The 12,676-nt window shown below is 39.3% G+C and overlaps 1 protein-coding gene across 1 annotated transcript in view; it reads left to right on the top strand.

Annotated features, from left to right (window-relative positions):
- Positions 1-4,301: 4,301 nt before the first annotated feature.
- Positions 4,302-12,676, top strand: part of SRBD1 (S1 RNA binding domain 1) — a 352,160-nt gene continuing 343,785 nt past the window's right edge. Inside the window, exons 1-2 of the mRNA XM_006839417.1 lie at positions 4,302-4,381; positions 7,366-7,549. Of these exons, the coding sequence (XP_006839480.1) occupies positions 4,302-4,381; positions 7,366-7,549 (264 nt within the window). The remainder of the gene's footprint in view (positions 4,382-7,365; positions 7,550-12,676) is intronic.

Genomic DNA, 12,676 nt, shown 5'->3' with positions numbered 1-12,676 from the left:
ACCCTGTACAGGGTTTCCGAGGGTGTAAATCTTTACGGGAGTAGAAAGCCTCATCTTTCTCCTGCGGAGCAGCTGGTAGTTTCGAACCGCTGACCTTAAGGTTCGCAGCCCGATTCGTAACCACTACGCTACCAGAGCTCCTTGGGCTGCTAATCTCATGGTCAGCTGTTCAAAACTACCAGTGGTTCCATGGGGGAAAGAGAGATTTTCTGTTCCTGTAAAGATTTACAGCCTCAGAAACCCTGTACAGGGTCTCCATGAGTCAGAAGTGACTACACGGCATGTAGCCACCTCTACCACTTCTATATCTGCATGAGTCCAGGTGATGCTGTTAAGTATGTTAAGTCTCAGGTTGTTTGCTGTTGTTGGCCTTCTGTGCAAAGAACTCCCGTTAGTATTTTTTATAGGGTTAGTCTGGTTTTTACAAATTATTTTAATTTCTTTTTGTCTGAAAATGACCTATTTCACCATCTTATTTGATGGAGTTTTGCTTGACATAGATTCTTCGGTTGACAACTTTTTTCTTTCAGAGTTTTATGTATGTTATTCTATTGTCTGAATGATTTCTACTGAGAAAAACTAGAGCTGAGTTGTTTTTTTTTTTAAGTTCTTCTTTGTAGGGTTATTGTTATTGTTGAGTGCTGTTGAGTCCGTTTCAACTCATAGTGACCATGTATAGGGTTTTCGAAGCATGGCTGATGGGTTTTAACTGGCAACCTTGTACTTTGTAGGATAAGCAGTTCAGTGCTTATCGTACAGTGCCACACCAGGACTCCATTTGTAGGTTAGACACATGTTAACATGGGTGATGGGGACTTTTAGTTTTTCCTGAGCTAGTTGCTCTCAGGATTCTTTCCTTGTCTTTGGTTTTGAAAAGTTTGATTATAATATGTTTTGTATTTTTATTTTGGTGTCTATCCTGTTTGGAGTTTATTCAGCTTCTTGAATGGGTATATTCTCATCTTCTATGACATTAGGGAAATTTTCTTCCAACAAGTCTTAGACAGTCTGGGTTGTTGTTCCAACAAGTCTGGGTTATTGTTGTTGGGTTTTTTTTTTTTAGTCTCTTCCTGTCCTGGAATTTCTATCACACATAAGTTATTCTATTTGATAGTGTCCGACATAAATCTTAGGCTTTCTTTGGATTTTTTTGCTCTTCTTTCTGATTGTTTCTCTAGCAGATGATTATCCAGAGATTTTTCTTGAAGCTGGGTAATTTGACTTTCTATTGATTCAATTCTGTTTCTTTGTCCTGTCAGTGTAGTATGTATTTCTGAAGTCACAGTGTTAATCCTCTGGCTTTCTCATTGCTGATTTTGTATGGTTCCTTTTTTTTTTTTTTTTTCAATGATTTTGTCACTTTGTTTCCCAATTTTTCCCATAGTTTTGCCTTGCTTTCCTTGATTTCAGCTGTAGTTTTTCTAAATCTTTAAATTCATTGAAGTTACTTAAGTAGAAAACTTTAAAATTTTGATACAATTTCTGGTGTTACGTTTTCTGATTTTGTATTTTGGTGATTTCTTTGAGGCACTCTGTCTTGTTTCTTTGTGTAAGCTGAAATTGTCTGTTTTCTCCAAGACATCGTGGTGTTGTATTTAGATGGGAATTGTATATTAGTGTATTCTCAGACTCTCACCACCTGTCTCCTGGTGGATGTGATAGTGACTGGAAGTGTGCACTCAGTTCTCTCTTGGTGTCATATAGCTCAGAAGCCTATATCTGACACCCTACCCCATGAGGGGGTGTCACTGGCTGCTGGGTTGGTGAAGGTAGGGACTGCTTCCCTTTGACACCAACCTGCAGCTGTGTCCTATGCCTGCAGGCCAGTTTATCAGCATCTTCTCGTAAAACCTCAAGATGGGTGCACTGTCCCATGCCAGCCCGCCATCTGCCTGTTTTTTTTCTCCCTCCTTGCTTCTCTTCAGCCTTATTTCTTCCAGGCAGTGACACTCAATCCACCTTCCTTCCCTGTCATCTGGTGCTCAGGCCTCCAGGGTCACCATCTGTAGCTGTGTCACTTGGCCTCCTATGCCTTTGTTACAGAGGGTTGGCTCAGTGGGTCTACTTACTCTGCCATCTTCCCCTGACCCATATTTTATAATTTTCATATAGTGAAATCTATTCATCTTTTTTACTTTGGAAGATTTAAGCCATACTTAGGAATACCCTACTCAAGATTATAAACATAATCTTTATTTTATAGTACTTGTGGTTTTATTTTGTGCATTTTAAATCATTTGTGAAAGTGTATGAAATTTTGTTCATGATGTGAAGGTGGGGATTACGTGTTTATTTTCCTCCGGAGGGGTTGCTGGTTATCTCAGTGTTGTTGTTGTTATTAAGTGCCATCGAGTCAGTCCCAACCCATAGTGACCCTGTATAAAGTTTCCAAGGAGATGCAGTTCAATGGCTTTGCAGACTGGTGCATTAATCCACAGCGCCACACCAGGACTCCGATTATCTCAATACCATTTATTAAAAAATCCACTTCTGCCCTAGTTTGAAAATCCATATCCTACACTAACTGTCTCTGTATGCTTGGGACTATCATCATTGTGACAAAATGCACAAAGCAGAAATAACAAGTTGCTGATTTCTTTATAATCATTTTCTAGAAGTGCTCATTTGAGAAAGGATGACCTATATAAACAAAAAATCCCCAAATGAGGGTAAGGAAAAAACTGAATATTATACTGATGACTTCCTGGAGACTGGTTTCCTTTTTGCTCTTCTCCTGGTTCTCTCAAAGGAGCTCTGGTAGTGCCATGGGTTAAGCACTGAGCTGGTAAGCAAAAAGTCAGTGGTTCATACCCACCAGATGCTCCTTGGGAGAGAAAGAGGGGTCTTTCTACACCTGTAAAGATTTGCAGTCTCAGAAACGGTAAGAAGCAATCTGCTCTGTCATTTAGTTTGCTGTGAGTTGGGATTGACACCAAGGCAGTGGAATTGGTTTTTGCTTTCCTTAGGGCACGGTTCTACCCAATAGTTCTAAACTCAGTGGATTGAGTGGTGCTGTGCTGTGTGGATAATATGTTCTCTTCTGTCATAATTCTTTTCATATTTCTCTGAGCACTGCTTCCTCCAGTTGGAGGATATAACTAAAGGCATTATAACATATGTTTCGTTTAGGAACTTGTTTAAAGGGCTTCTAAGAAGTATTTATAGTTTGGCCTATTGTTCTTTAGTCAGTAAATCTTAAAGTAAATTTATTTGTATCCTGTATTATGTGATGTCTCTAGGTATTTCCCTTTGAATTTAGTATATTTTAGTAACGTTAATGATGACTAATTTTAAGGTTTGTCTTGTTTTAGAAATAACCTGTCTGATTACTCAGTTAGTCAGTATTATATACTTCACTGTCAATTTTGTAAAGTGGTCTCTACTTTATTCAGTAAGAAGATAGAGAAGGCTCCATGAGACCAGATCACTCCTTCCAAATGCTATGAAAGTATTCACATTAGAAGATACTGGATGTAGTGTGGGAGAAAAATGTGGAACAGAATGGAAAGTCATAAAAAGATCAGGCATATTGGTTGGATAGAGAGTGGTGTAACTGGAGACTATGGCCCTTAGTCAGCCTGAAGGTCTGCAAATGAGCTCACCTCATTCCCCACCACCCCCACCTTGCATATCTCAATTTTCAGCTAAACAATAGGTCTGTGAGGGGAATAGTAACCCTAGGGAGATATGCACACTAATCAACCACTGGTGATCAAAAAGGTGGCATTTACCCAAGGAAAAAGATCTGAAAATACAAGGAGGAAATGGGATACATGATGTTATATTATGGGGATCGCAATCAGTGACATGAAACAAAATGTTGGGTGGAAACCTGATTTGCTCTGTAAATGTTCACCCAATTCACAATAAAAAAGACAAAATAAATAAATAAAAAGATGATACAGAAAAGGGGAAGTATTATATTTCTTGCCTTTGAGTATTTGTAGTTTTAGAAAGGACTTTATAATTTGCTGCTTGATAGCATCATCATCAAATAACACTTAAGCGTATAACTGTAAAAGTACTAGGAGCTGTCACCCTATAGAACTTTTCAGATGTTCATAAGACTTTTCAAACCATCGAAGGCTGTTAATTGCTTATGTAATTGGCAGATAGCGTAGGAGCGGGAAACAAGTGTTTGAGGTCACAAATGATCTTCCTGTGTCTTTACCAGCTACTGTCACGGCATTTTCTAGCTCTAGAATTAATGGAGTATTAGTTTTGAATAGTTTATCATTTTTTAGCCAAATAAAGCAGCAGTCTTTTCAGGTCAGGCTGATTTCATGTTCTGTTTCTTCCAGATGTCTTCATTGCCAAGAAGAGCAAAATTAAAGGTCCAGACTGCTGTATCCAAAGATGAATGCTCTTCCTTATCTGAGTTGTAAGTGAATTGGTTTAATATGGGGATAGGAGAATGATGTATATTTTAAGGGATAATACATTATGTCACTTAAGGTCAGCAGTTCGAAACTACCAGCTCTTCTGCAGGAGAAAGATGAGGCTTTCTGCTCCCGTAAAGATTTATAGCCTCGGAAACCCTATGCAGGGTCGCTATGAGTCGGAACCGACTCCCCGGCATACAACCACCACCACCACCACAAGTCATTAACCCTGTACAGGATTTCAGAGGCTGTAAATTTTTACAGGAGCAGAAAGCCTCATCTTTCTCCCATGGAACAGCTGGTAGTTTTGAACTGCTGACCTTACGGTTCGCAGCCCAATTCGTAACCACTACACTACCAGAGCTCCTTTAAGATTGAATAGACTGTATCTTTTTCATCCATTCATGCAACAAATGTCTATTCAACTCATGCTGTGTTTTTATTTTGTTGTTGCCATTGAGTTTATTTAGACTCATAGCAACCCTGTATAGGGTTTGCGAGGCTGTAAATCTTTATGGGAACAGAAAGCCTTATCTTTGTCCCCGTGGAACAGCTGGCAGTTTCGAACTTCTGACCTTGAGGTTAGCAGTTTGACTCGTAACCACTACGCTGCTAGACCAATAGATCTCTATTTGAACTGCAAGGTGGCGGTTCAGACCCACCAGCTGCTTCTTGGAAATCTTATCAGGGTTGCTATGACTTCATGGTACTTAACACAGACAGGGTCCTAGAGGTGAAGTGGTGAGAAGTTGTCTAATTAAGGGATATTTTGAGGGGCATGCTGATAGATGTTTTAAAATTTGGTCAGATTAGAAGAGGGATAGGTGTGAGGGTGGTAAAATAGAATTCCGTTTTGTTTGGACTTCTTGAGATGCTCGCTAGACACTAAAGTGAAATTGGATAGACATGTCTTGAGCTCAGGTCATGTTGGAAATGTAAAATTGAGATTCTTTTATTCAACCATGGGACGAGATAAGGTCTTAAAGAAAAACAGAATAGAGAGAGAAGAGAAAAGGGCTGACGAGCAAGCCTTGGAGGATTCTAACATCAAGCGGGCAACAGAAAAGACTGAGCTGCCATGGGTTGGTACTCCTGGAAGGTGTGTGGAAGACAGTCTCTTAGGAGTGAGTTGGCTACTGCCGAGAGATCAGAAATGACAAGGAATGAGAACTGACTATCTGTCCAAAACTGCTGCATGAGTAATAAAGTCATACCTGTATGATGTTTTTCTTCATAATAACTGAAAGGACTCTTATGTCATATCACATGTTATGTTTCCATGTGAAGTAAAGTTGTTGTTGTGTGCCATGGAGTCGATTCCAACCCATAGCAATGCTATCTAGGGTTTCTGAGGAGTGGCTGGTGAGCTAGAACCTCTGACCTTGCGGTTCAAACCGACCTTGCTGTCCAGTGCATTAACCCACAGCACCACAGATGATGACAGTATGATGAGACTGAGGTGGAAAGAAATCGAACTAGTCAGCTTGGTGAAAATATTAGTGATGGGAACTGTGGTTTTCCTTTGAATTTTGCCTTGGTGTTATTATTAGTGTAATGATTTTCTGTTTGTGGTCTGCTTACTCTTTAGTCCTGCTGTGGCACTGCAGGATAAGCACTGGACCTCAAGTCCCTTTGAACTACAAGATTGGTGGTACAAACTCATCCATCAGCCGCTCCTCAGAAACCCTATACAGGGTTGTTATGAGTTGAAACTGACTTGATGGCACTTAACAACAATAGGAACAACATTCACTATTATAAGCGCACTTATTTTGAGTATGCCAGTGGGTTGAGCTACATTGTGTCTTTTTAGAGTTTAGTTTAAAGCACACTGATGGTGCAACGAATGCATAAGTACTTGACTGCTAACCAAAGGGTCACCAGCTGCTCTGGGGAAGAAAAGACCAGGCAGCCATCTGCTCTCATGAAGATTATAGCTTAGGAAAACCCATGGAACAATTTTAGTCTGTCCTGTGGGGTCCCTGTGAGTTGGATTTGATGCAAAGGCACACCACAGAGCATGAGGTAGCTAAGAAGTCATTCAATCAGGATTTTGCCTCCAGGCTGAATGGAAGTCATTCAAAAAGCGAGAGGAAGGAAATGGCTGTCTCTTACTGTAGGGGTAAAAAAGCAGGAGTAACTGGGTTGCCAGGAGCCAGAGGTTCCATTATCAGAGTTCACACAGCTTCTTGTCACTGCTTTTGCTTTGAGTTTGATTCTTGAGTTAGAAAAGTGCTGTAGCTGCACCTGATCCAATTGAATCAGGAAACAAATCCACTCTGTGAAAAGAAAAAAAAAAAAAAAAAGAGGTAAATTAAAGCAATTCAGAGTGTTTGGGGTATTGGGTTTTTATATAACATTTCCACTTCTTACATTGATTTGAGTAGCTTAATACAGTTCAAATGAATTAGCACTTAGGAAATGATTTAAGTGTTTTGCACTGTTAAAATTCAAGAGTTCACGTTTACTATGGTATGACATGGTTCAGAAAGTTACTTATAAACCCAACCAAATTCACTGCCGTTGAATCGATTCGGACTCAACGACGCAGTGTATAGAGTTTTCGAGGCTGGAGCAGACAGGCTAGAGCTGCTGGTGGTTTTGAACTGTTGACCTTTCAGTTTATCAGCCCAACACTTAACGCATAGCATCACCAGGGCTCCTTAGTTGCTTATATATAATAATTTCCTAAGTCTAGAGTATATATATGTGTGGAGTGTTTGTCTGATAGCTGAAGGGAGAATAGGGAGACACTTGAGTTGCACCTTACCTGAAGTGTTTGTACATCATCCCCTGATCAACTCTGTTGTTTCAGTTCCTAGAAATGTGTGTATTTTGCTTGTGTACACCTAACTCCTTTTACATGAAAACATCTCCTACTTTATTATTATTTTTTTTCCAAGAAGTCTTGCATGTGTTTCCTTTTTTCATTTGACATGTATTCTCATTTTTTTCTGGAAATTTGCTGTCAATTTACTCTTAGATCATCTGCATCTGAAGAAGATGACAAGGAAGATAGCATCTGGGAGCCCCAAAAGAAAGTCCCCAGAAGCCGAAAACAGCCCGTACCCAAGGAAACTAAGCCAAAGAGGGTGCCGCGGGTAAAGAAGACTACCCCAAAGATCAGTGATGGCTTAGAAGAAGGCGTGAATGTTAAGGAGGAGCTGGTAGGTGCCCTAACTGGATAGCAGGAACATTGTAGTGTTTTCTTAATTAATTGGTGATACGACTTTTCTGTATTCTGAGTAGAATAGAACATGGAAATGAAAAAAATGCAGGACAGTGGTGTCTCCTGCCATGGGTCTTATAAGATTCACCTGTGTTGAAGGAAAAGCAATATTTATCAAACTGGCATGTATTATTTACATATTGCTTTACTAGTCTATATACACCTTGTTTACTAAATGTAAATCTGGGCTTCTTGTTGTTGTTGTTAGGTGCCATTGAATCCATACCAATTCATAGTGCCCTGTGCACAACAGAACGAAACACTGCCTGATCCTGGGCCAACCTCACTATTGTTGCCACGCTTGAGTCCATTGATACTGCTACTTTGCCAATCCATCTCACTGGGGGTCTTCCTCTTTTTCTCTGACCCTCCATTTTACTAAACATGATATCCTTCTCCAGTGACTGGTCCCTCCTGGCAATATGTCTGAAGTATGAGAGTCGAAGTTTGGCCATCTTGGCCTCCAGGGAGCACTCTGGCTGCAAAATGCATTCTTCCAAAATGGATCTATTGGTTCTTCTGGCAGCCTGTAGCACTTTCAGTATTCTCCTCCAACACCATAACTCAAAAGCATCAATTCTTCTACAGTCTTCCTTATTCACTGTCCAGCTTTCGCATGCATATGAGGTTATTGAAAATACCATGTCTAGGGTCAGGTGCACCTTAGTCCTCAAGCTGACAGCTTTGCTTTTCAACACTTTAAAAGTTTTAAGTGTTAAATCTGGGCTTAGAAACCCCAAAACAATAACTTACAGACTATTTTGTATTACAAGAAGAATTATTTGTTTCCAAAATCATTCAAGGTGTTGCTTCCTTAAGCAGCAACTTCCCTAGTATTTGCACAATGACACTCTTTTAATATGCAGTGGGTACGCAACTTTCCAAGGATGTATGTAAATGTTGTGCATAGCAGAAACATTACGGTGTACTTTGCTCATCCCCTGGGAAGACATTTTGAATCACTTTTTGCTTCTCAGACAGTCTTAGACATCTCTATGAAAGATATGTCCCAGTAGACCAGTATCGCTGTTTCTTCATCTTTACGTGGAAACTTTTCATTGAATGAGTGGGCTTTATATCTGTAGTTGAGAAAGCATTGGCTTCTATCATCCTGCTGGCTAAATTTAGAGGTTTTTCTTTAAGCATGGCATAGCTTGGTTTCTTATTATAGGAAAGCATTTAGTTCAGTGATTCCTTGTATTAGGGTCATAGCACTATGATAGTTTGATAAAATTTATGGACTCGCTCCTTAGTTAAATGTGCACATGCATACCCTTTTAGGTTATAAAAGTCAAGAGGGTTCACAACTTAACAAACTTTGTCCTTATTGATTGCCCAACTTTCACATGCATATAAAGCTGTGAAAAATACCATGTCTTGGGTCAGGCATACCTTAGTCCTCAACTTGACATCTTTGTTCTTGAACACTTGAAAGAGGTCTTGTGCAACAGATTTGCCTAATGCAAGGTGTCTGATTTCTTAATGCTGCTTTCATGAGTATTGATAGTGCAACCAAGCAAAATGAAGTCTTTTACGATCTCATTCTTTTCTCCATTTATCATGATGTTATTTATTGGTTTAGTGGTGAGGATTTTGTTTTCTTTACATAGAGATGCAACCCATTATTAAAATTTTGTGGTCTTTGATCTTTTTCAGTATGTATTTTAAGTCCTCTTCACTTTCAGCAATCAAGGTTGTATCTGCATATTGCAGGTTGTTAATGAGTCTTCATCTAATCCTGACACTACATTTTTTATATAATCCTTCTTCTCGGATTATTTGCTCAGCATATGGGTTGAATATGTGTGGTGAAAGACTACAACCCTGGCACACACCTGTCCTAATTTTCAATCATGCAATGCCCCCTTGTTCTGTTTTGAATGACTGCCTCTTGGTCTATGTACAGGTTCCTCATGAGCACAATGAAATGTTCTGGAAGAACTCATTTCTTTGCAATGTTATTCATAGCTTGTCATGATTCATACAGTCAAAAGTCTTGCTTAGTCAGTAAAGCACAGGTAAACATCTTTCTGGTATTTTTCTGCTTTCAGCCACTATCTGTCTGATGTCAGCAATGTCCCTCATTCTATTTCCTTGTCGAAATCTGGCTTGAACCTCTAGCAGCTCCCTGTCACAGTGTGCTTTTGCAGCTGTTTTTGAATTATCTTTAGCAAAATTTTTCTTGCATGTATTAACGATATTGTCAATGATTTCCACATTTTGTTTGGTCATGTCTATTTGGAATGGGCACAAATACGAATCTCTTCCAATCAGTTGGCCTGGTAGCTATCTTCCAAATTTCTTGGCATAGATGAGTGTATGCCTTCTGTACTTCATTGGTTTGTTGAAAAAAATTCATCAATTCCCAGGACTTTGTTCTTTGCCAGTGCCTTCAGTGCATGTTGGACGTCTTCCTTCAGTGCCATTGGCTCTTGATCATATACTGTCTCTTGAAATAGTTGCACATCATCAGTTTCCTTTTGGTGCAGTGACTCTGTGTATTCCTTCGTCTTCTTTTGATGCTTTCCACATGATTCAATATTTTGCCCATAGAATCTTTCAGTATTATGAGTAAAGGCTTGGATTTTTTCTTCTGTTCTTTCAGCTTGAAAAATGTTGAGTGTGTGCTTCCCTTTTGGCTTTCTAAGTCCAGTTCTTTGCACATTTCATTATAATTGACTTTATCTTCTCGAGCTGCTGCTGAAAATTTTCTGTTCAGCTCTTTTACTTCCTTATTTTTTCCTTTCACTTTTGCATCTCAGTGCTGGAGAGCAAGTTTCAGAGTCTTCTCTGACATCCATTTTGGTGTTTTCCTTCTTTCTTGTCTTGTTGACCGTTTGCTTTTTTCCTGTGTGATTTTCTTGATATCATCCCACAACTCTTCTGGTCGTCGGTCTTTTGTGGTCTGTTGCATCAAATCTGTTCTTGAGATGATCTTTAAATTCAGATGGGATATGGTCAACATCAAATTGTGGCTCTCATGGTTTTGTTTCAATTTCCTTTAGTTTCAGCCTGGAGTTGCATATGAGAAATTAATGGTTTACTCACAGTCTGCCCCTGGCTTCGTTTTGGCTGATGATAGGAACCTTTCCAACGTGTCTTTCGATAGATGTAGTCAGTGTGATTACTGTGTATTTCATCTGGGGAGGTCCATGTGTAGTCTTTCTTATTTTTAAAAACTGATATTTGAAATGAATAGTTCCTTGGTTTTGCAAAGTTCTCTTATGCCATCCCAGCATTGTTTCTATCTCCAAGGCCATATTTTCCAACTATTCATCCTTTCTTTTTGTTGTTTCCAATCTTTACATTCCAATCAACAGTAATTATCAACATATTTTGATTGCATGTTTGATCAATTTCAGACTGAAGGAGTTGTTAGAATTTTTCAGTTGTATCATCACTGGCTTTCTTGCTTGTTGTATAAATTTGAATAATAGTGATAATAACTTGTCTACCTTGTAGGCATATGCTTCAAGATTGATCTTGAGATGTTCTTTTTGATGATGAATGTTAGATCATTCCTCTTCAATTCGTCATTCCCAGCATAGTAAATCATATGATGGGCAAATTCAGCATGTCTAGTACCAGTTCATCTCAGGTCACTCATGCCTAGGATATTGATCTTTATGTGTTCCATTTCATTTTTGACAACTTCCAGTTTTTCTAGATTCATACTTCTTATATTCCATGTTCCTCTTATTAATGGAAATAAGTGGCTTTCTGCTCCCGTAAAGATTTACAGCCTTGGAAACCCTCTACTAGGTTGCTGTGAGTCGGAACTGACTCCATGGCATACTACCACCACCACTATTATTAATGGATATTTGTCCTCATTTTGACTTGTGCCCCATCTGTAAATAAAGGTCCTGAAAGTTTTATTCCATTTGTGTCATCATTGTCAACTCTATTTTGTCATATTTTCAGTGCTTTTCCACCTGAGGGGCTCATCTAGCAAAATTTACATATAGGAAACCCTACGGGGCAGTTCTGCTGATTCTTACAGGGTCACTGTGAATAGTAATCAAAAGTAATCAAATCAGCAACACATACCAACAGTAACATGAGAAGAAGGTAGTTCAGCCTACAATTCAGATGATTCTACAAATGCTTTTACTCAAGACAGTAATAAGAATGCAGTGATAAGAATGCAGCAGAAGTGCTTTATATGCAATTTCTATTTTGTCACAGAATATGCAAAAGATGTCTTCTCAAAGATCATTCTTACAGTTAATAATTTCTTCTGCTTCCTCAAAGGTAATCTTAAGTGAAACTGACTTCTTTGTTGTTATTGTTTTATGAGTGTGTGGCAGTGAAGAAAACAAAGACTACTAGAATAGCTTAGTGTTGCTGACTTAATTTGTGCTTCGTAGTGGTTACGAATCAGGCTGCTGTCCTCAAGGTCGGCAGTTTGAAACTACCAGCTGTCCCACGGAGAAAGATGAGGCTTTCTGCTCTCGTAAAGATTTACAGCCTTGGAAACCCTGTGCAGGATCGCTGTGAGTCGGCACCGACTCCATAGTACTTAACAACAACAACAAGGTGTCAGCAGTTATACCCACCTTTGTTTTAAGCTTTAAAAATGGCCACCTTCATGGCCCAGGAAGTGTGCATGCAGTCCATGAGATTTTGAAATTTTGTTCTGCATTTCCTCCTTTTATTTCTTGTAGAATGGGACAGGTTTCTCAGTGCTTTGGCAGTTCAGGTGTAGTAATGTCCCCTTATAAGATGTAATGTTATATAATCACTTCCATGATGAGATTTACTATCTGCAATAATTTTTATTTCTTAAAAAAAGAGAGAGAACAAGTGGCCTATTTGCACCAAGAAAGAAGAGTCAGTTGTGGAGTCCTTCATTTGAACCTGGGGTCCCTGCACTGTGAAGCTCTTAGATCCAGGGAAAGGCTGATAATAGTACACAGAGAGATCTCCAAGGAAGGCTGGCTGTACAGATGCTGACAGGAGAAAAAGGACTTTGCCTCAAAACTGACAAAAAGAGAAAGCCTTCCTCTTTAGGCTTTGTGAGGTCTTCCTGACATTCCTTAAGACTCTTGATCCCTCTAAAAAC

This window comes from Chrysochloris asiatica, unplaced genomic scaffold, assembly GCF_000296735.1.
Source record: "Chrysochloris asiatica unplaced genomic scaffold, ChrAsi1.0 scaffold00024, whole genome shotgun sequence".
Taxonomy (NCBI): domain Eukaryota; kingdom Metazoa; phylum Chordata; class Mammalia; order Afrosoricida; family Chrysochloridae; genus Chrysochloris; species Chrysochloris asiatica.
Note: the sequence above shows the minus strand (reverse complement) of the source record. Positions and strands in the feature narration are given on the sequence as shown.